At 38.9% G+C, this 22,333-nt stretch overlaps 1 protein-coding gene across 5 annotated transcripts in view; it reads right to left on the reverse strand.

Moving 5' to 3' along the window:
- JAK1 (Janus kinase 1) overlaps positions 1-22,333 on the reverse strand; it is a 68,713-nt gene that overhangs the window by 40,542 nt on the left and 5,838 nt on the right. For 2 of the 5 annotated variants that reach the window (XM_083359896.1, XM_083359900.1), the window contains exons 2-5: positions 8,115-8,237; positions 7,362-7,427; positions 6,485-6,683; positions 1,877-2,000 (exon numbers count right to left, since the gene is read on the reverse strand). In XM_083359896.1, coding sequence (XP_083216022.1) covers positions 1,877-2,000; positions 6,485-6,683; positions 7,362-7,367 — 329 coding nt within the window. In that variant the 5' untranslated portion in view covers positions 7,368-7,427; positions 8,115-8,237. Of the gene's footprint in view, positions 1-1,876; positions 2,001-6,484; positions 6,684-7,361; positions 7,428-8,114; positions 8,238-11,402; positions 11,515-20,828; positions 21,026-22,333 lie in introns of those variants that run through there. The other 3 variants (XM_083359897.1, XM_083359899.1, XM_083359898.1) reach the window with 3 other exon arrangements.

Raw genomic sequence — 22,333 nt, forward strand, 5'->3', positions numbered from 1 at the left:
TCCAAATGACTGATTGATCCAATCGTTATATGGTTCACTTGCTGTAGATATTTATTGAAACTCAAATTGCTTATTATTATTATTATTTTTTCCAAGGGCAGTTTATTTAATAGCCAGTACAGCATATCTGAGATTGGCTCAGAATATTAAGTACAAATTTTTCAGGAACTCCTCATACCTTTTACTGGAACAATATTTACACAAATGCAATAAAATGTTATTAACAAAATAATAAATGCTCATTTAAATAAATGTGGTTCTTTCTGCATGGAGTTAAACAGAGCAACTGCAGCATAATGAGAGAGGTATGAATGCGCACACATGCATAGTAAATAAATCATATTATTTACTTTTGGGATAAACAACATTATGCAGAACAAAGGAATGGAGTAAGAAATATTAAAACAAAGAAAATAAGGTTAGGAGAAAAGAAAGAAAAATCAGTGTATATACCAACATCATTCCCTATATTTCTCCATATCTTTCTATTCTTAAAAGCCCTCTTCTCTCATGTCTATATACTACTTCTTACATTGCCTTTTGTTCTATACCTTTCTCACTTCTCTCTTCAGCTGCTCCATCTGTACTGATCGACTTACCGGTTTTCAATATTCTCAAACCACTTATTATTTCTTTTTTGTCCTTTTCTTCTTCTTGTAATTTATTATAAATGACAGTGTTTATTTCAAAATACGTACAAGTATCAGTCCATACAATTTGTGAAATAATTTTTCCAGCTTTTCTTGAATTCAGTTTAATTTGAGCCATTTAATTGCTTCCATTTTAAATTCCATTTACTCTACCAGAGGGCTCCTGGTTTAACCCTCTTCACCCACTTCCCATCAAACGTGCTCTGAATTTTCTCTTTTTTATTCTTTACAACCCAACAGAATGCCAGAAAGAAACGATGTAAAGGTGCTAAAGCCCTTATGCTTTCCTTAACTTATTTAATCTTTGCTGTTCCTTGCTCTTATATTCTTTGTCAATATCTTTTTCTTCCTAAATACATCATACTTTGTTCTCACTTGCAACACTCCCTTTTATGCTACTTTATGCAAGCTCAAACCTCTAATCTGGAGACTACCTGTGAATCAACATACCTTCGCCTACATCCCGCCAAACATCCATTAAGTATTCAAAGATGTTTCAAGCGACCTTAATATTCCAAAAATCCCCTTCATATTCTCCTACATAGTAATTATAAAATCAGCCATATGCTTAGCAATTGTTTCTGTATTAGATGAAGTTAACTGATTTTATTTATACATATTTATTTAGTAGATTTATATGGTTGCCCATCACAAAGACATGTCTCTCAGCAGTTAACAATATTAAAAATGATAAAAAACACACAGCAAACATAAAAACCATAGCAGCCAGAAAAAAAACCCTGTAAAAGCCACAATCAAGCATTCAACACAACCAAGAAACAGAGTCTGTCGCATACCTGATACCCCAAACATGAGGACAGAGCCACGTCTATGGAAGGCCAACAAGGACATGGCCATCTAATTCTGGAGGAATTATATTTACGAGGACAGGTGCCATACCAGAAAAGGCTTTCCTCCTGAGCCCCAACAGCCAAGTACTCCTTACCTGGAGCATGCCCCTCTGGCTGGATGGGACGGGACGGTAGAAATAACTGGGGGTTCATTCAATTTAGACTTGGTTTTCCCTAATCTATGTCATGAAGAGCAAAACTGCAATGTTTCAAAACTGCTCTAATATGAAATGTTTTTTCAGCTGTGGTTTCTTGGAAACAATGTGAATGAAGGCTGGAAGTATCTTAAAAGCAAAGAAATTAAATGCCTCATCCTGAAGCAGGCCACAGAGATACTACTGCACCGACTGTATCGGAGACTACTACCATAGTTACCTCATGCGATAGTGAACCCGGAGTGAAGTTTTGTCATCAACACAGAAGACGTGATTTGGTGCATACCAGATCTTTCTACTTTCATCAAAGAGGGCAAACAAATTGTGACACAGAGGAGAAATAGCTGGTAAAAGATATAAATAAAGGGGGGGAAAGAAAACAATAAAATATAAAATTATATTCTTCACTGTTAAAAATTATTTTATGCTTTCAGTTATACAGTAGCTACTTTTTAATATAAAAATGTTCAATAAAGATTACTCCTGTTATTGTTTGCCTTTATTCAATTAGATCATAAAGCAGAATCACAGTTTTATCTGTCTTTATTGTATAAGTTTGTATACGATGAAATGGTGGCCTATTTGCTTGTGCCTACTACAGCAAGTAAAGGGTTAACTAACTGAAGACTTTGGTATAAGGTTAGAAGGAACTGGAGGAAGATAGAGGCAATTTGCACAGGAAACAGAAAGGAACAGAAATGAAAATAAGCCCTTCAGCCTATATATTTATTTATTTTTTATTCCATTTATATCCCGCCCTTCTCCGAAGACTCAGGGAAGGGAAGGGAAGGGAAGGGAAGGGAAGGAAAGGAAAGGAAAGGAAAGGAAAGGAAAGGAAAGGAAAGGAAAGGAAAGGAAAGGAAAGGAAAGGAAAGGAAAGGAAAGGAAAGGAAAGGAAAGGAAAGGAAAGGAAAGGAAAGGAAAGGAAAGGAAAGGAAAGGGAAAAAAAGGAAAGGAAAGGAAAGGAAAGGAAAGGAAAGGAAAGGAAAGGAAAGGAAAGGAAAGGAAAGGAAAGGAAAGGAAAGGAAAGGAAAGGAGGAGCTCGTGACATAAAAAAATAATCCCTCCCTTCAATGGCTATAATGCATTACTGGGGGGAAAAATAGATAAGAGGAAAAAGTACCCTGAATATAATAACTCTAAACATTTTGGCTGAGGCAATGAGATCTTAAAAGATATTTATTTCCCCCCCCATTAATTATTGCACTTCTGCTTCAATAAATGCACATTTGCAAAAAAAAAAAGCATCACAACACCTTTTGCATGTGATTTACAGTCAGTACTTCAGTTTGGCAACAATCCACAGTACACATACATACACAAACAAATTTGGAAAAACTAATATTGAGAAGCTAAGGACTAATTCCAATCCACACATTCCTAAAGCAAGATTCACAGCAGGTTCTGGGCATTTTTCCACCGTTTCTCCTCTGGATCAAACAGAGAGAGAGAGAAATAGTAAGGTTGATGGATCTTTCATTTGTTGGAACACCTGATGATCTTTTGTTCTAAGGACAAATTGAGACTGAGTGGCTTTACATATCGGCATCTCGTGTAGTCCAAGATCTTCCATCTTTGGTTATGGGGGGAGAGGTGTTGCCTCCTGTTGATACGGTCACTCATGCACTTGTCGCCTCCCGGGTAGATTACTGCAATGCTGTCTACATGAGGCTGCCCTTGAAGACCACCCGGAGGCTTCAGCTGGTGCAGAATGCGGCTGCGCGGATTGTGATGGGAGCATCCTGATACTCCCATATTATACCCCTCCTGCGTGAGCTGCATTGGCTACCGGTTGCCCTCCGGGTGAGATTCAAGGTGCTGGTTCTTACCTATAAAGCCCTACATGGCTTAGGCCTGGGATATTTGCAGGACCGTCTGCTGCCAGGAACGTTTTCCCATCGCCCTGTGCGCTCACACAGAGAGGGCCTCCTCAGGGTGCCGTCGGCCAGACAATGTCAGCTGGCGACCCCCAGGGGGAGGGCCTTCTCTGTTGGGGCACCTGCTTGGTGGAATCAACTCCCCCGGGAGCTCCGGATGGCCCCAGACCTTCGGTCCTTTCGCCGTGACCTTGAGACATATGTTTTCCAACAGGCCGACCTGGACTGATGATAATGGGGTTTTTAATTATGATTTTAAATGTTTTTATTGGTTTTAGTGGGACTTTGACACAATTTAATTCTTTTTTAATATTTGTATTTATTTGTATTTTATTGTTGTTAGCCGCCCTGAGTCCTTTGGGAGATAGGGCAGCATACAAGTCTCATTATTTATATATATATATAAAATCCTTCTTCAAATTAACCAAAATGTATTCACAATTTATTGCATCTAAGACTGACTTAAATCACTTTTAAAAACTGGAAAACTAATGTATAATTTGCAGTGAAAAACAGTCAGACTGCAAACTATGAGATATAAAAAGATGTGATTTTTCACGGCCACATGACTCCACCATACTTTTAAGTTTTTAAATAATTTAAACTCAATTACCAAGAATCTATAGGGTTTTGAAATGTTCATTGCAGTTTATAATAAAAGTTTACTCAAATAAATATATGAATTCTTGAGGTCCATCCAAGTGATTTTCTATCCACAAACAATATGCAAAAAAGAGAAGCTACTTGAGAGATGGGACCACATTAGTTGATATGGCTCACAGAAAAGCAGTGATAAACTCATTAATTGAAACTGTGATTAAAGTAAGTAAGGAAAAGATATATATCTAGAAGAATATCTAGTCCAAAGAGGCATATGAAATATTAAAACAGAGTAGCTAATAGCAGGAAGAAAGTACAGGTAATCCCCAAGTTATGAGCGTTGGCGCTTGTTTGAAGTTACATGATAAGCGCCCCCTAGTGTTTATGAGCAAGTCCCAAAATTACGAACATTGCAGCACCATGGCTGTTGTTTGCCCTTATGAATGACTGCAGAGGCTCTGCAACATTCACCCTATTCCCCCCTCCCATTCCCCACAACTGCTTCTCCATCCCATGCTGCCGTGCCAGACTCGGCTTGCAAAGATCTGTCTCCTCTCTGCCACAGTTTCTTTCCGTTTTGGGAGAGAGAAGAGTTGGCTTGGAAATGCTTTTCGCACCGACAGTGGAAGCTCCCAGGTGCCGTAATATCATGCGGGTTCAACACCCATTCTCTGCAAAAGAGATCATAGCCTCCGGAAGCTTCCATTCTCCCGGGGGGGGGGAGTGTTTGCTTCATTTGCATGCCTATGGGACAAAGTGTGGAATCGGAATTGGTCGGGTGCAAGAACCAAGCAAGAGGAGAAGAGCGGTGAGGATTTGTGCCAGCTGACTGGCCAGGCAAGGAGTGTGCTTTCGGGCACTTTTTCAAAGATTTCCTCACAATTCTACATGCACAACACTCCATGAGAGGCTTGTGTGAAAAGCACTATCTGGACACCCTCAATTGGAGCCAACTATGGCAAAGATTTAAGTCCACAGGGTGACCAACTGAGCCAGAAACAAAAGCAACATGGTTCCTGTTAGTAGCAAAATTCACAGGGCATATAGTCATTAGCAGTGCCCATGCTCTCTCCTTAACTAATTAAGCATATTCAGAGGGATCCGGCTTTTGACAAAAATCCTCAAATCAAGTTTAAGTTTTGATGACTTCATGGGCATATCCTTGTAGTTTTCTCAGCAACATCATGGGAATGGTTTGCTATTATTTTGTTCCATGATGTTCTGTTGACTTCTTCATCTAGCTGTCCGACTTCATGGCAGTATCTCATTCAACTACTAATCTGGCCCTGCTTAGGCTTTTTGTTTTTGGATTTTTAAAATATGTATTATTTAGATCAGTCAAGGTTAGGTTCTGATACTAGGTTAGGTTCTGATACTAGGTAAAGGTTCCCCCGCACATGCATGCTAGTCGTTTCCAACTCTAGGGGCCGGTGCTCATCTCTGTTTCAACGCCGAAGAGCCAGTGCTTGTCCGAGGACGTCTCCGTGGTCAGGTGGCCGGCATGACTAGACGTCAAAGGCGCACAGAACGCTGTTACCTTCCCACCGTAGTGGTCCCTATTTTTCTACTTGCATTTTTATGTGCTTTCGAACTGCTAGGTTGGCAGAAGCTGGGACAAGTAACAGACACTCACTCTGTTACGCGGCACTCAGGATTCGACCCGCCAAACTGCCGACCTTCTGATCGACAAGCTCAGCGTCCTAACCCACTGAGCCACCGCGTCCCTGTTCTGATACTAGGGGTAATTTAATGTTTAAGGGCTATTTTAATATATGTTAGAGGTGGTCCTCAACTTACAACCATTTGTTTAGCAACTGTTCAAAGTTAGGAGAGCACTGGAAAAAATCTGACTTGCAATCAGCCCTCACATTTGCAACGCCGCAGCCTCCCTGCAGCCAAGTGATCAAAATTCCAATGCTCAGTAACCCACCTGTATTTACAATGGTTGTAAAACCCAGATAGCTTCCAACCAGCAGACAATGGAAGCTGGACTCATTTAACAACCGGGTGATTCACTTGGCAACTGTGGTGATTCACTTAATGACCATAGCAAAAAAGATCATAAAATCAGGTGGGACTTATTTAACAACCATATCACTTAGTGATGGAACTTGCAGTCCCCAGTGTGGCTGTAAATCGAGGACTATCTGCATTCTAATTTTATCTTTTCAACGCAATCTGATGCAAATGTATAGTACAACGTGACAATGATGAACAGCTTGAACAATTAGAAGTCACCGAGGCTTTTATTCGGGAATTTCTCTAGCTCCCTTTAAATTCACCAGTCTAAAAATCATTCCTGTTTGTTTTAAACAAGCAAAATAATAAGAAAAGATACTGCTGAAACTCACAGCATTTTTGTGCCGCTTCGATGCAAAGTTCTTCTGCTGTGTACTTGCCACTTGTGTAACGAAGGGAAGGCTTGTCTTGTAAGTAGAACAATATTTCCAGCATTGGCTCCTGAAGCTCTGCGTTGACTTCGTTTTTCTTTGAACTTCTCATTTTTGCACAGAAAGCCATCGCTTTGCAGTCTTCTTTTACATACATATACTAAGTACGTGAAAAGGAAAACTATCACAACAAAGTAGACAAACTTATCAAATACCTTCCATTAACAATATTATATTTCTTGAGGCATCTTAAAGGATTATGGATTATGACATAAATTCAAGAATAAAAGGGGGGAAAATACAGAAGGCAATAAAGTAAGGGTAAAATTAATTCTTATCCTTATTTTACAACAAAATTATGTCAACTGGATCTGTTTAGGATATAGAGCGCAGACTTCTATCAGTGTGTATTATTCATCTCTCTGCAAAGTAACACTGCTTTCCAAAACTAGAGAGGGGAAATTCTATGAGCAATTCAAGAACATGGACACTGGCAGAAAACTGAAGGCTACATTTGTGTTTTACGATCTATGACTAGTATAAGGATTCTGTTGAAGAGATAAACATCTATTTTGTTATCTTGATTTAAAAAAAGGTATAGTAGCAGGTTGTCTTCTGTTTTTGCTGTTCCACACCCCAATTCTGATTGCCAATTGCCAAACCATCTATGTAGATGCTTTATAATATGGTACACAGACAGTTTATAAAAGGATATGTTCCTATACAGATAAGAGCAAAATAATAATACATTAGTCAAATACAAAGATACAGTTTTATCCTTCTTGTATTAATTACCAAAGAACTGCTTCAGCAGTAATTTTTAGGGAAAAGAACATACCTGCATTTATATGGATTTGTGACTTCCCAGCAAGAAAATGTGTGTGTTTTCAAAATATCAGACAATCTGATTAAAAACAAAGGAAAAATAGAATCAATTCACAAAACAATGAACTACAGAAACTGTAGGACTAGAGAGTGATCTTTTGACTGAATATCTTGGAAAAGTTGAAGTCCATTTCAAAGTCAAATATTAACAAAACAAAGTACTAAAACATCTTTCAGCTGCTAGTAGGTTCATATAAAATGGAGAAATCTCAAGACTGTGTAAGCTGAAAGTTAAAAACAAAAACCTGGCGTCATATATTTTGGGTTTTACTTAGCATATTTTATATACATAGCCATTAAAATATATATAATTATGTCTTCACAGCATGGGTGAACCTTACTAAGTGAGGCTTGTACAACAAACTCTGATTAAATAAATCATGGCTTAATGTAAGTGAAGTACATCTGTGTTGCAGCGAAAATGGGTGCTTAAGCATTCTCTAATAATTCATTCATATAAAGATGGACAAGATAACTTCAAAAGATCTATTACATTTCAGAATTTCGCAATTCCATATTTTCCCTCTCATTTCTCCACCTAATGAGTGTTTCAGAACATCTACTGCCAAGATAAGATTGTCAGGTTTAGACAAAGAAAAGGACATTCAATCACAAAATATTAAAAGTCAGAAATTGTGTTCAATAATATATAGTTATATATCTGCTGAAGAAGGTTATGATAAATTATAATTTAAGCAACACTTACTGGCTTGACTTTGGGACACTGGGGTCTCCTCTAAACGCAGAAAGGGTCCTAATTAAAAGAGCTTACATCAGATTTTCCTGATGTCCATCCATTTACATCTTGTTTTTGTTGATCCTAAGCCATCTGGAAACCAAGGAGACAGGCAATGTCACAAGGGAAAATGGACAACAGGTTACAAACTTATACTTCCTCATGATTACTACCCATGAAGCATAGGTCCATCACAATATGTCATTCTACAATATTTCACAGCAGAAACTAGGCCTTCTTTCCAGGAATTGCAAAAATCATTTCTGGAAATTGTCGCTTTTTAGCAGCATTTTAATAAGGAATGTATCTAAATATAGATAAAAATTTAATGACCACATCAGGGTGAGCAGGATTTGGGAGTAGGGGTGGGGTGGGGGTGTTGGTCAAACAAGATGATCTTAATGATTGCTACCCCTTGTGATCATAATTGGCAGGCTCCATTATGGTCATAAGCTGAGAACTACCCATATCAATATTAACTCATATATCCAAATGTTAATGCGTTTAAAAATTAAGCAGAATGCTCTGCATGGTGGAAGCATGAAGGTACCAAGCTTTCTTTCCCAGAAGCTTTCTGAATGTTAATGCCCTGCTTCCACCTCCTGCTTTCGACAACTTATTAAAAAAATCCTAAAGAAGATCCACCACTCCAGACAGATCACAGCATGGCACTAGTCTGCTACAAATGCATAATTTGCTCCCTCAAATATTACAGATTAAAAGAATTCAAGCCACTACAGATCTCAAGAAAATTTTAAAGAAAATATTGCACCTTCAAGGATCACCTGAGGTATGCATGAAGGTTGATATTAAACATTTAGTTTTATCATTTATTCAGAAAGATGGGAACATGAAACTTAATATAACAAACAGAAATTAGGAACAGCACAATTCCTGGATAGAAATAACATAGTTCTGGAGCAAAGAAACCTAGAATCTTTCTACAAAGCCCCAGCTTCTTGGTAATCCCATCTATTACTCAGAGACTAGAGAGGAAAAACAAAAACCTGCACAATTCATCACCTTCATAGATATATTTAGAGTTCTGCCTAAGCCTTTGGTATCACCAGCAGAGGGAGGAAGTAAGATAACCAACTGTACGCGACAAAGAACACGGGAATATGTTTTGCATATTATTTAAAACTATAATGCAATATATTTGTGATAGGGTTTTTTTCTAGCTTTGTGGGATTTCCCTCCCTCTTTTTTATGTATCTTGGTAAAAATAATAATAATAAATGTTCTTCGTTTGGCCTTTTAGAAAAACACACTATGTAGGACAAATAGGTATTTTCTGGGAGAATCAGCAGTTTCTTTCAATACATGCTCACCTCTTAGTAGCCTCATTGATGGCTGGGTTTACTGTGCTTAAATTCAAGCACTCCCAAAGGGCAAGTTAGTTGGCTATGCTGTAATTAATACAATCGTGGCAATGATAGGGGCAAAGATGGTGTCAGAAAAGAGTAATAAGAGGCTGCCTAGGGCAGGGGTAGGCAACCTCGGCTCTTTTATGACTCATGGACTTTAACTCCCAGGAATTCTGGGAGTTGAAGTCCATGAGTCATAAAAGAGCCAAGGTTGCCTACCCCTCGCCTAGGGAATTCTAGCAGTTGAAGTCCGTAAGACTTAAACGTGCCAAGATTGGACACCACTGATCTATACACTTTTTTTTTCTCACACACTCAGCAATTAAAAGAGTTTAAATCAATAGCAAAATCTTTTCTTACATAGCCTCCAAAATAACCCTACAAAACATAAAAAGCAGAATATAAAACCCAATCTGTTAAACTCAGGATGAATAATAAGATCAATGAACTTTTAAAGGCCTGCTAAAAATGGAACTTGGAACACTGAAAGTTTTATGGGTTTATTAGTTCACAATTGTTAAGATAAACTCCTTAGAGAGAAAAAACTTGTAACAATTAGGTTATGCACAGTCAGTTAGCAATGTTCAATCTCTCTCTTTCCAAGAATGTTTATTTCTGAGGTATTTTTCAGAACCGGAGGATTCTCAAGAAAAGATTTAGGGAAGTGCAGGAGGGTGACAAAAAAAGGATGAAATCTGACACCGTTTTTTTGGATGTTTATTTCTTTTTTTTTAAAGCCCCAAATTCTACTATCTGTATTTTACATGTTATGATAGCAATTCCTCCCTTCCTCTAAACTTAAATTAGTAATCAATACCCAGATTATGGTTATTTATTATCATAGTCTGCAAATAGCAGTCTTAACATGTAATTGCGTCAGAAGTGAATAGCAATGCCCACAAAAAAAAACAACATTCTTCTAACATTATGTAATTTCATATTATGCAATCTCAAATTATGTAATTAATGCCATACCACTTAGTTAATTCTAATGAAAAGACTATTTTAGTAAAAAAACAACCCTATTTTAACTATCAAAACTAGAAAATTCAGGAGCAAATAAGAAAAGTAACCTTAATCTTTCCGGAAAACATGAAACTGGAAGTTGACAGTTTTCTGTCCATTAAAAACAACCCCCCAAGCTGATTCCATGATAGTTACTTCATAATGTTGTATCAACTTGCATATGAGAATGGTAGTAACATTTGTACTACAATAGCATTAAAATGTTATTTGAACTGGGAAAGTTAAGGACAAACACTCCTGGGAAAGAATGTAATATAGAAACAAAAATGTATCCACAGCTCTACCCTGAAAAACCACTTGACATTTATTTAATAGGAAAATGGAGTGGAACGTTACCGGCTTAATAGAGCCAGACCAGAAGACTGTACTCTTTCTCATAACTCTTGTTTCCCAGGCCTAGACTAAAACAGAAAGATCTGTGAAACTGTCTTTATCCACCAAAAAGTATACTCGAGTTTAGTTTAAAAATCACCCATATGTCATGGTATATAAAAAAGCAGCAGTTAGTTTATAAAGCAGCAGAGCATTGTTCTCTTAAAATTTATATGCATCTTATATGATTTCATTGCTCAAGAAAGCATAATACAGTTGTGCATACCTAGATCTGAACACTTCCGAATATTTTTGATATATGAGAAAGTATATTCTTTTAATATTATTACAAGCTCATTTCATAATATAGAAGTTACCTTACACTGATCATCTCATAAATAATTGTTTCAAAATAATATTAAGCCAGTTATAGGCAACATATTATGAAAGAGAAGGTATAGTGATTTTCAATTTCATTGAATCCCCAAAGTCAAATCAATTTCATATCTCCAGTACTCATCTCATGTACAAATTTACAATTGACTTAACCTACCTTTGAGATACCTTCCTCAGATAATTTAATTGGCCATTTATTTACCAGCACAGTAAGTCACAAATTTCAGTTTTACAGTTCAGTATCTTTTCCTCTTTATATTTTCACGTTCCTAATGATGAAAGCAAAATATTTATAATGATCAGTATTGACTCTCAAAGCTCAGCAGATGACATCACTTAGCTGACACTGATTGTTCTCTGAAGCTAAAAAGGTAATTCCTGATGAGTACTCAATGTGGAACAACCTGGACTTCTAAAGTTGTAGGCTAAAGAGTGAACAATGCAGCAGCAATCAAGCTTCTATAAGACTTCCAAGTAAACTGAATAATACAGTAACTAGGACAGTGATGGCAAACCTAAACGTCAACCCAAAACCCACTTATGTATCATTGGGTGCCGGATGGACGTGGCCATTGGGTGGGTGTGGCCAATTGGGTGGCCGTAGCCATTGGGTGGGCATGGCTGCAGTGGTAACAGCAGACTGGGTAGAACTAAAATGTTCAATCAATCAATTCCAACTTTGAGAGATCTTTTTTTTCCCCCGCAAGAAGTTGAAATTGATTGATTGAACATTAATTTTTTTTGCACTTGGCAGTGGAGGCCTAAAGTGAAAAGGTTTTATAAAACCTAGCTGAAGGCCTAGGACTGGGGCAATGGTGCTCACAGAGAGGGCTCTGCGTGCCACCTGTGGCACGTGTGCCATAGGTTCGCCACCACAGAACTAGGAGTTGAGCTCAACTTGGGATTGTCCTTCATTCTTATATACAGTATTTCAAAATGGATATAACAAAACTTTTATTGGATCCTGATCAACTCTATTAAAGATGTTTTGCATTTTGAGACTTTAGTTTGGCCTATCACTGCTATGAACACAGTATTTTACCATAGTTACCAGAGATAAACAAATCCTTACTTGAGAAAGCAAACTTGCCGATATTTTGTGCCAAGATACTGTACTGAAATCAATCATAGACTGACATAAGAAGAACTTTGTGACTACAGGCAGCTAGCTCTTCCTTTACAACTGTAATTGAGCCTGCAATTTCAATTGTAAGTCATGATGGTTATTAAACTGCTCATCATGTGACCGCGCCCAATTTTATGACCTTTTTGCAGCAGTTCTTAAGCACACTCCACAATTATTAACCAAAGGCATTGTTTGCTATGGGGTGTTTTGTGTTGGAAATCAGACGTAAACACCAGTTTCCAGCAAAAATATTATCAATCGTGATCACCTACCCATGGGACACTGCAAACAGTCATTGCAAACTAGGCCAGTTGCCAAGTCCCCAAAATGCACACATGACTGCACTGGGGAGTGGTTGCTGGAACTTCAAATCTGAGTCATAAGTGTATGAATCCATTGTAACTTTGAGTGATCACTAAGCAACTGGTTGTAGGTCAATGGCTATCTGCAGAATTAATTTGTGCTTAATAATAACCAAGTATGACAGCAGGGAAATACCGTAATCCTGCATTACAGATGAACAACTAAAAAACATGACAAGCTTTCTTTCTCCTACCACTATAAAAGTAAGAGGAAGCAAGACAATTTAATTTCTGATACTGGACAGAGAAACTAGATATATCTGCTATATACACTATTTCTCTACAAGCAAGATCATTTGTAAATAAAGTTATCTTTGAACCCCAAGTAGCCAAATATGACTCACCACTCCTCTCTTTGTGCTAGAATTGTTAAACTGATCACTGTCTTCTATATTTAAATTCTAATCCTTTTCTTTTTTTGGAGATTTGAAATAATTTTAATCTCATTTTCATGTACCGTACTTCTTATCCATAGCGTATTAATTGCTGCAAACCACGTTGAAGCAGAACTTTGACCTTGAGCCCAGACTGTGTAATTCATTTTTTTAAAAAAATTTTTTGTTGCAAATATATTTCCTTCAGTGCACCTTGGATATAACAAAAATTATTACATTATTATTTCAATGTAATAATAAATAAAAGTTGATGGTAATTCTGATTTTAAGTGGGTGCATCTGATCTCTAATCAACATGCCAAAGAATAATAGTCTGGATATTAATGAGGAAGTTGACTATCCAATTATGTCTGAATCTAAACTCCTAATTTGTCACCTCCCTGAAATTCATTTGAAACTGATTACCTATTTCCTGTTCACACAGGGAAACAATATGCCAAGGTGTGTTATAATTTGAGCAAGAAAACGTTCCTTTTATAACCTGGAAGCATATCCTTTATGTGGCTATGAACAGCAGCCAATAATATTATGAAAAGGTAAGGGAGCAATTTTTAATTTTACTTTAATTTTAGGGTTGCAGGTCATGTCATCAGATCTACAGGATCATTAAACTGATGTAAGATTTAAACTAGAATGAGGCAGGGTTAAGGGAGGGGAAAAACAATTGCTTAAGCAGATGCAGGTTACATATGAGAGGGATTAAATACCTTATGCATTAAAAATGGTAATGTGTTAAAAATCAATTACATTTGAGACCGTTTAAGATTGCCTAAAGCCAAAAATTTCAAAAAACCTTTTAATAAAGTATGTTATTGGGGGTTTTTTTAGCCCTCCTGATCACTTTTCTCCACTTCTGACCGTTTACAATATCATTTCTGAGCTAAAGTGATTAGAATTGTACACAGTAAATACTATGGCCACAGTATGTATGCATTGGTGTGCCGACGTGCACATTTAAACAAAAAACAATTATCTGCCCTTCGTTTAATTGGTTTCCATCGTAGAGGTTTTTTTTAAATAACTGCAATATTACTGATGCAATTACATCACTAATTGCATCAGTATAATTGACTGTCAAGGCTATATGAGTAAATCTCACCTGTTATCTTTTTTGGAGGAAGGCCCCTGAGGTACAAATCATATGCAGTTTGTAATTTTGGGGGAAGGTGGTAAAATATGCATATCGGTCTTGTCCCAGAATAGTTACTTTATTTGAGGAATAAATCTTGTTACTTAATTAACATCCACACATTATGAAATTTGCCCTACAGTTATTGTCGGTGATATTCTTTTAGCAAACCAAGAGATTTATTCTGCAGCCCTGAAGTAGCATCATATTAACACTCTTCCTGTTTCAGTTATGACAGACCTCAGGATACAAACTTAAAAGACTGGTCAGCCTACACAAAAATCTTTGAAAGAGAATTCTGAGCGCTATTTTTAGTCTTCTAGGCTGCAGTGGGAGGGGAGTGGGGAATAAGCATAGCAATTCGGCTGAAACTCTAGCAATTTGAGGCTCTTCTTTTATAACCGAGTTAAAAATATCAACAGCTTCCACCAATGCAACATTACACTGATTTTGCTCTAAGAGTAAGACTAATACGATAAAAGTAACACCAGAAAGCCAAATTTTCTTGTAGCTTGTAGATTTATATAATTTATAAACTTTATAAAGATTTATAAAAGCAGAACTTTTGCAAGCCACTGCATTTTGTACCAACTGAAACTTCCAGATACTCTTCAAGAGCACTCCCATGTACAGTGCACTACAATAGTTAAACCAGGGCGTGGGAGACTGTTAGTCCAGCAAGGGCATAGTTGGTACACAACACGGCAAAGGCCTTCCTGGCCACAATTGCCACTTGCTCAAGCAGGAGATGCAAGTCCGAGAGGACTTCCAAATTATGCACTGGAGAAAAATTGCTGGAAATATTTCAATAAATCTGACTCGATTTTACAACCATTTTGGGTGTGGTCATTGAGGAAACACCACAGACATTAAACAAACACCACAGGTGTTAAGCAAATCAATAAACTGTATGGGCACAGTTTCTCCAAAATCCAGAAGTGCTTATTTTCAGCAAAACCATCATAAAACACAGTTACAGTCCTTCTCTCCAACAGCTAAACATGATTAGCCTAGAGATATCTATCTACATTTTATCTTCACAAGAACAAAATAGGTTCAGCTGAGAGAGTAACTAAATTTAAATCCATCCATGGAATGTCTATAATTAAAGAAACTTGAATAGGAACTCCATCTCACATAGCCCAACATTTAAAACAGTTCTGGCTTTATTAACATAAACAGAGTTGGTCATAGAAATATGAAATAAAATTATTCTTAGGTGTTGTGAAGGAAAGTGCTATCAACCTCACTTGAAGAATGAGAAAGAAAGAGCAAAATATTGATGACTTTCAGAAAAGATTACACAGTCCTTCAAAAAACATGAGAAGGCATTGTTGTTGTTGTTGTTAGCTGCGAAGTCGTGTCCGACCCATCGTGCCCCCATGGACAATGTTCCTCCAGGCCTTCCTGTCCTCTACCATCTTCTGGAGTCCATCTAGACTCACGCCTACTGCTTCAGTGACTCCATCGAGCCACCTCATTCTCTGTCGTCCCCTTCTTCTCTTGCCCTCAACCTTTCCCAGCATTAGGCTCTTCTCCAGTGAGTCCTTCCTTCTCATTAAGTGGCCAAAGTATTTGAGTTTCAACTTCAGGATCTGGCCTTCTAAAGAGCAGTCAGGGTTGATCTCCTCTAGGACTGACCGGTTTGATTGCCTTGCAGTTCAAGGGACTTGCAGGAGTCTTCTCCAGCACCATAGTTCAAAGGCCTCAATTCTTTGGCGCTCAGCCTTTTCTTATGGTCCAACTTTCCCTGCCATACATTGCAACTGGGAAGACCATAGCCTTGACTATACGCACTTTTGTTGACAGGGTGATGTCTCTGCTTTTTAGTGTGCTGTGTAGATTTGCCATGGCTTTCCTCCCCAGGAGCAAGCATCTTGGCTACAGTCCCCATCTGCAGTGATCTTGGAGCCCAGGAAAATAAAATCTGTCACTACCTCAATTTCTTCCCCATCTTTTTGCCAGGAATTGAGAGGGCTGGATGCCATGATCTTGGTTTTCTTAATCTTAAGTTTCAAGCCAACTTTTTTCTGCAATTAGAGTGGTATCATCTGCATATCTTAGGTTGTTGATATTTCTCCTAGCAATCTTAATTCCAACTTTTGATTCATCTAGCCCTGCCTTTCGCATGAAATAGGCAGGGCGACAGCATACAGCCTTGCTGGACTCCTTTCCCAATTTTGAACCAATCAGTGGTTCTGTGTCGAGTTCTCACTGTTGCTTCTTGACCCACATATAGGTTTCTCAAGAGACAAATAAGATGTTCTGGTACTCCCACCTCTTTAAGAACTTGCTACAGTTTGTTGTGATCCACACAATCAAAGGCTTTAGCATAGTCAATGAAGCAGAAGTAGATGTTTTTCTGGAACTCAGCTTTCTCCATGATCCAGCGTATCTTGGCAATTTGATCTCTAGTTCCTCTGCCTCTTCGAAATCCTACCTGTACTTCTGGTAGTTCTCGATCCACATACTGCTGGAGTCTAGCTTGTAGGATTTTAAGCATAACTTTACTAGCATGTGAAATGAGTGCAAAGGTGCGATAGTTTGAACATTCTTTGGCACTGCCTTTCTTTGGCATTGGAATGTAAACTGATCTTTTCTAATCCTGTGGCCACTGTTGAGTTTTCCAAATTTGCTGGCAAATTGAATGTAGCACTTGTACTGCATCGTCTTTTAAGATTTTGAATAGCTCAGCTGGAATACTGTCACCTCCACTAGCTTTGTTGTTGCTCAGCTTTTCTAAGGCCCACTTCACTTTACATTCTAGGATGTCTGGCTTGAGGTCAGTGACCACCTCATCGTGGTTATCAGGGATGTTAAGCTCGTTCTTGTATAGTTCTTCTGTATAATTTTGTCACCTCTTCTTAATCTCTTCTGCCTTTGTTAGGTCCCTGCCATTTTGGTCCTTTATCATGCCCATTTTTGCATGAAACGTTCCCTTCATCTCTCCAATTTTCTTGGAGAGATCTCTGGTCCTCCCTATTCTATTGTGTTCTTCTATTTCTTTACACTGTTCATTTAAGAAGGCATTCTTATCTCTTCTAGCTATTCTCTGGAATTCTGCATTCAATTGGGTGTATCTTTCTTTTTCTCCCTTGCCTTTTGCTTCCCTCCTTTCCTCAGCTATTTGCAAAGCTTCCTCAGACAGCCATTTTGCTTTCTTGGATTTCTTTTTCTTTGGGATGCTTTTAGTTGCTACCTGTTGTACAATGTTGTGAACCTCTGTCCATAGTTCTTCAGGCACTCTGTCTATCAGATCTAATTCCTTAAATCTATTTGTCACCTCTACTTTATATTCAACAGGGATATGATTTAATTCATTCCTGGGTGGCCTAGTGCTTTTCCCTACTTTCTTCAGTTTAAGCCTAAATTTTGCAATGAGAAGCTCAAGGTCTGAGCCACAGTCAGCTCCTGGTCTTGTTTTTACTGACTGTATAGAGCTTCTCCATCTTTGGCTGCAGAGCACATAGTCAATCTGATTTCTGTGTTGACCATCTGGTGATGTCCATGTGTAGAGCCGTCTCTTGGGTTGTTGGAAAAGAGTGTTTGCTATGACCATCGTATTCTCTTGACAAAATTCTATCAGCCTGTGCCCTGCTTCATTTTGTACTCCAAGGCCAAACTTGCCTGTTATTCCGGTTATCTTTTGGCTTCCTACTTTAGCATTCCAATCCCCCATGATGATAAGGACATCATTTTTTGGTGTTAGTTCTATAAGGTGCTGTAGGGCTTCATAGAACCGGTCAATTTCATCCTCTTCAGCACCGGTAGTTGGGGCATAGACTTGGACTACTGTGATATTGAATGGTTTGCCTTGGATTCGAACTGAGATCATTCTGTCATTTTGGGGATTGTATCCCAGTATTGCTTTTCCTAGTCTTTTATTGACTATGAAGGCTACTCCATTTCTTCTGAGGGATTCTTGCCCGCAGTAGTATACCTGATGGTCATCTGAATTAAATTCACCCATTCCTGTCCATTTCGGTTCGCTGATTCCTAAGATGTCAATGTTCAGTTGTCATCTCTTGCCTGACCACATCTAGCTTTCCTTGATTCATGGATCTTACATTCCAGGTTCCTATGGAGAAAAAATCTTTACAGCATCGGACTTTCCTTTCACCACCAGATACATCCACAGCTGAGCATCCTTTCGGCTTTGGCCCAGTCGCTTCATTCTTTCTGGTGCTACTAGTACTAGCCCTCTGCTCTTCCCCAGTAGCATAATGGACACCTTCTGACCTGAGGGGCTCATCTTCCAGCATCATATCGTTTTGCCTTTTGGTACTGTCCATAGGGTTTTCATGGCAAAGATACTGGAGTGGGTTGCCATTTCCTTCTCCAGTGGATCACGTTTTGTCAGAACTCTCTGCTATGACCTGTCTGTCTTGGGTGGCCCTCCACGGCATAGCTCATAGCTTCACTGAATTACGCAAGCCCCTTCGCCATGACAAGGCAGTAATCCATGAAGGGGGAGAAGGCATTAGAAACTCAAAATAACCCCATTTTAAATTTATTTGGTATAAGGTGGGACGGAGACAAACTCGGACAGGATTTTAAGATTCTGTTATTCTACCTTACAATAACTAACTCATGCCTGTTTCTTTACTTGCCTTTCTTAATAATTACGGTTCTTACCTTCTGGTGACTTCCATGGATACATCTATGAAATTTTCTTGGCATAATATTAGAATTGGTTTTTTCAATTTTCAATTTTAATCAAACCTTGAATTCCCAGTTTTTCCCCATGCAATTAGGAGACACAATTAACCAAGATTAGCTAAATACTGAGACTATGAAATTATTCTGTTTATTCTACATTAGGAATGCCAGATCTGAGTACCCATTTTAAGAAAGCCAATGACTCTTATAGGAGTATATTAAGATAAAGGAGTCTAGAATACTTAGGAAAGCTGAAGAATAATTAGTTGTCTGGAGATGACTAGAGAGATATATAGTAATGGGCATCAAATGTTTGAAAAATTCTCATGCAAAAGGTAGAGCAGAGCTATTCTCTGTTTCAGCACATGCTCAAAGTTTACTACAGATAACAATAGTTGGAGAGAGATTAGCTGAGGCTTCTGGGCTGTTATTATTTTTTCTTCATTTTGAACATAATCCTTTTTATAAAAATCAGGGGATAACTAAAAAAGCCAGACTGTTTGGAGAGACTGACTGTTGCTTTGCCAAATGAAAAAAAGGCTCCATCCCTAAGGTCTTAGTTCTAGAGAACAAACTTGTATTATCCAGTGGCTAAACTTTATACTAACCTTGGCATTAAGATAAAAGTACAGATGTGTGCACATATGGTTATATCAGTGGACAAATGGGGATTACATGAGAAAGGCACTTTTTGGAAGCAATTAATTTCCATTTATTCAGTTTTATTAGGATGGGGATCACCTTACCAGATGTCTGAGGGAGGCACTGTTGAGCCTCACAAAAGAGGATGATCAGATAACGATAGGCAATTTTAGCTCTTATTAGAAAAATTCAATCAAAATAAGATTTGGATCAATGGCGTACAGTAGTCCTCAACAACCGTTTGAAGTTACACTGGGCTAAGCGAATGGTGCTTACAACTGGTCTTCATCCCAACATCCTCGTGATCATGATCCAGGTGCTGGGGAACCAGCCCGCATCCCACAATCACATGATCACCATTTGCAACTTTCCCTGCCGGCTTCCCACAAGAAAAATCAATGGGGAAACCAATTGGGAAAGTTATAGGCTGCTCCTGTCACTGCTTCTCCCAAAGAGTCTGGCTACAGAGAAGATGATTCCAGGAATCTTGTGTGCAACAGCAGCACCCTGCAGCATCCATCCACTTGCACTCATGCTACATCAGACACCCGTGTAGGCAGCAGCTACCCGCACACGCACTTGATGCAATTGTACCATGGCATCCATGTGCATGCCTTCCTGCAGTTAGCAGCAACCCACCCCGCCCAACCGTACTCACGCCTTTGCTGTAGGAATTGTTTACCCAACCAGCCTGCTTGCGAGCCACCCAGGACTATTTGAATGTATTTCTACTTTGTCTGGACTAATTCTCAATTAATTACAGGTAGCTAAAATTAATTATGTTTCCTGCAGACAGCTTTAAAAGCAGGCATTGGGAAAAAATATGTCATCACCAGTAGTAATGTACTGCAGAATTCTGCATAGCATTTCCCAGCAGTTCCAAGGTGGTATTAAAAGGCTCAAGTCAGATGTCTGAAGACCTTTACTCCAAACTCAAGATAAGAGTTACTACAAGACACTTGACCGTTAGCAAAATTTAGAACCCTTACAAAATGATGCCTTCAACCAACTTTGTGAGAAACCCAGAGGATAAGGATAAAATAGTTAACAGCATCCAAATTCATTGATAATTTCAGTAAAATGCAGACTATCTAGTTCTCACAGAAATGATTTTTTTTTTGTTTATTAACCAAATTTGTATATTCAACCTTTCACAAATAGCTACTCTGGGCAAATTAAACAACAAATGTAAAAAAATATAAAATTCACATTAAAAAATTATAAAAAATAATATAAAAACCTTAGGCAGAGAAAGAATAAAAATAGCTACCTCAGTAATGAAGCCATCAAGGCATGTCTTCAGAGTTGCAGATCTGATAAGATAAACAGGTCTTGAGGAATTTCCAGAATGTCAAGAGATGGAGCCAAGCTAGTGTTGGAGGAAGAATGTTCCATAAGGCAAGCACCAAGGTAGAGAATACGCATCTCCTAGAACAGGGATCTTCAAACTCGGCCCTTTTATGACTCATGGACTTCAACTCCCAGAATTCCTCAGCCAGCATGCCTGGCTGAGAAATTCTGGGAGTTGAAGTCCATGAGTCATAAAAGGGCCGAGTTTGAAGACCTCTGTCCTAGAACCTACCAAATGTAGGCCTAGCTGATGATTCTCGGAGCATGCCATCTCTGGCAGATCTCATGTGATATGCTAATGCAGAGGTCTCCAACCTTTTGGGGCTCGCGGACCGGAGGGGAGGAGAGCAGTTTCAAAATTGGTGAGCGTGTGCACGTGCACGCACGGGGCCACAAACACTGCTGCAGCACTAGCCGTTCATGCATGGGGGATGTGCTGGTGCTGTGCGCATGCACGAACGGCTACGTAACCCCTGTGGCAGCTAGCGGCCCTGTTCACGCATACGCAAACAGGTCACGCAACCCACCCGGGCTCGGCCTGTTTGTGCCTTTGCAAATAGCCATGGACACCTGCCCCACGTTAGTGTCCGCGTTTGCGCCTGCGTACATTTGCAAATGGGGCCGCGGGTGCTAGCGCAAGTGGGGGGAAATGTATGCCCATGCGAGCGCGCACCAGCAATCCATTTCCGTGGCCCACTGGCCAGGAGCCTGTAGCCCGGCCAGGTTGGGGATGCTGTGCTAATGTAATCAGGGAGAGGTGATCCCTCAGTCCATGCTATGAAGGACTTTAAAGGTTAAAACCAACACCTTGAACTGGATGTGGGAATAAACTGGCAATCAATGCAGCTTGTGAGGCAGAGATATAGCATGCACTGTTCTAGGCATGCAGATACCGCTTCTCACTATCAGCTTGAGGTTTCCAGGCATTATTCTGTATCTGTTTTATGCCCCTCAGTTATAAGACTAAGTTATTGGAAAGTAATCTGCCTCCCTATTCCTCTCCAACTTGTTTCAAAATCTGGCCTCCTGCTGTCCCATATTCCCCACCCACATAGCAATACAAATCCAAGCACAAGAATTGCAACTGCAGCTAAAAATAATCAAACGCAACTCACTCATTCTTGAACTTCTTTGGGCCACAATTTAGGTCTGTTGCCCAAAGGTCCATATTTTATCTCAAAGTAACTGGGTCCCACGCCAGAAAGGCCTTTAAAGATCAAAAACAGCACTTTGGATTTTACCCAGAACTAAATTGGCAACTGATGCAGCACTCAAGAGTAGAGCTGTAATATGTATTTTTCTAGGGCCATACATAACTCTCTGCAGAGTCACATTTCACACCAGCTGAAGCTTCCAGATTTATTTATGTTTCATACTTAACAGCCCATTCCCCTCAGATGCTTTTCAAGGAATGCCCCATGTACA

Source organism: Vipera ursinii, assembly GCF_947247035.1.
Source record: "Vipera ursinii genome assembly, chromosome: 3".
Classification (NCBI taxonomy): Eukaryota; Metazoa; Chordata; class Lepidosauria; order Squamata; family Viperidae; genus Vipera; species Vipera ursinii.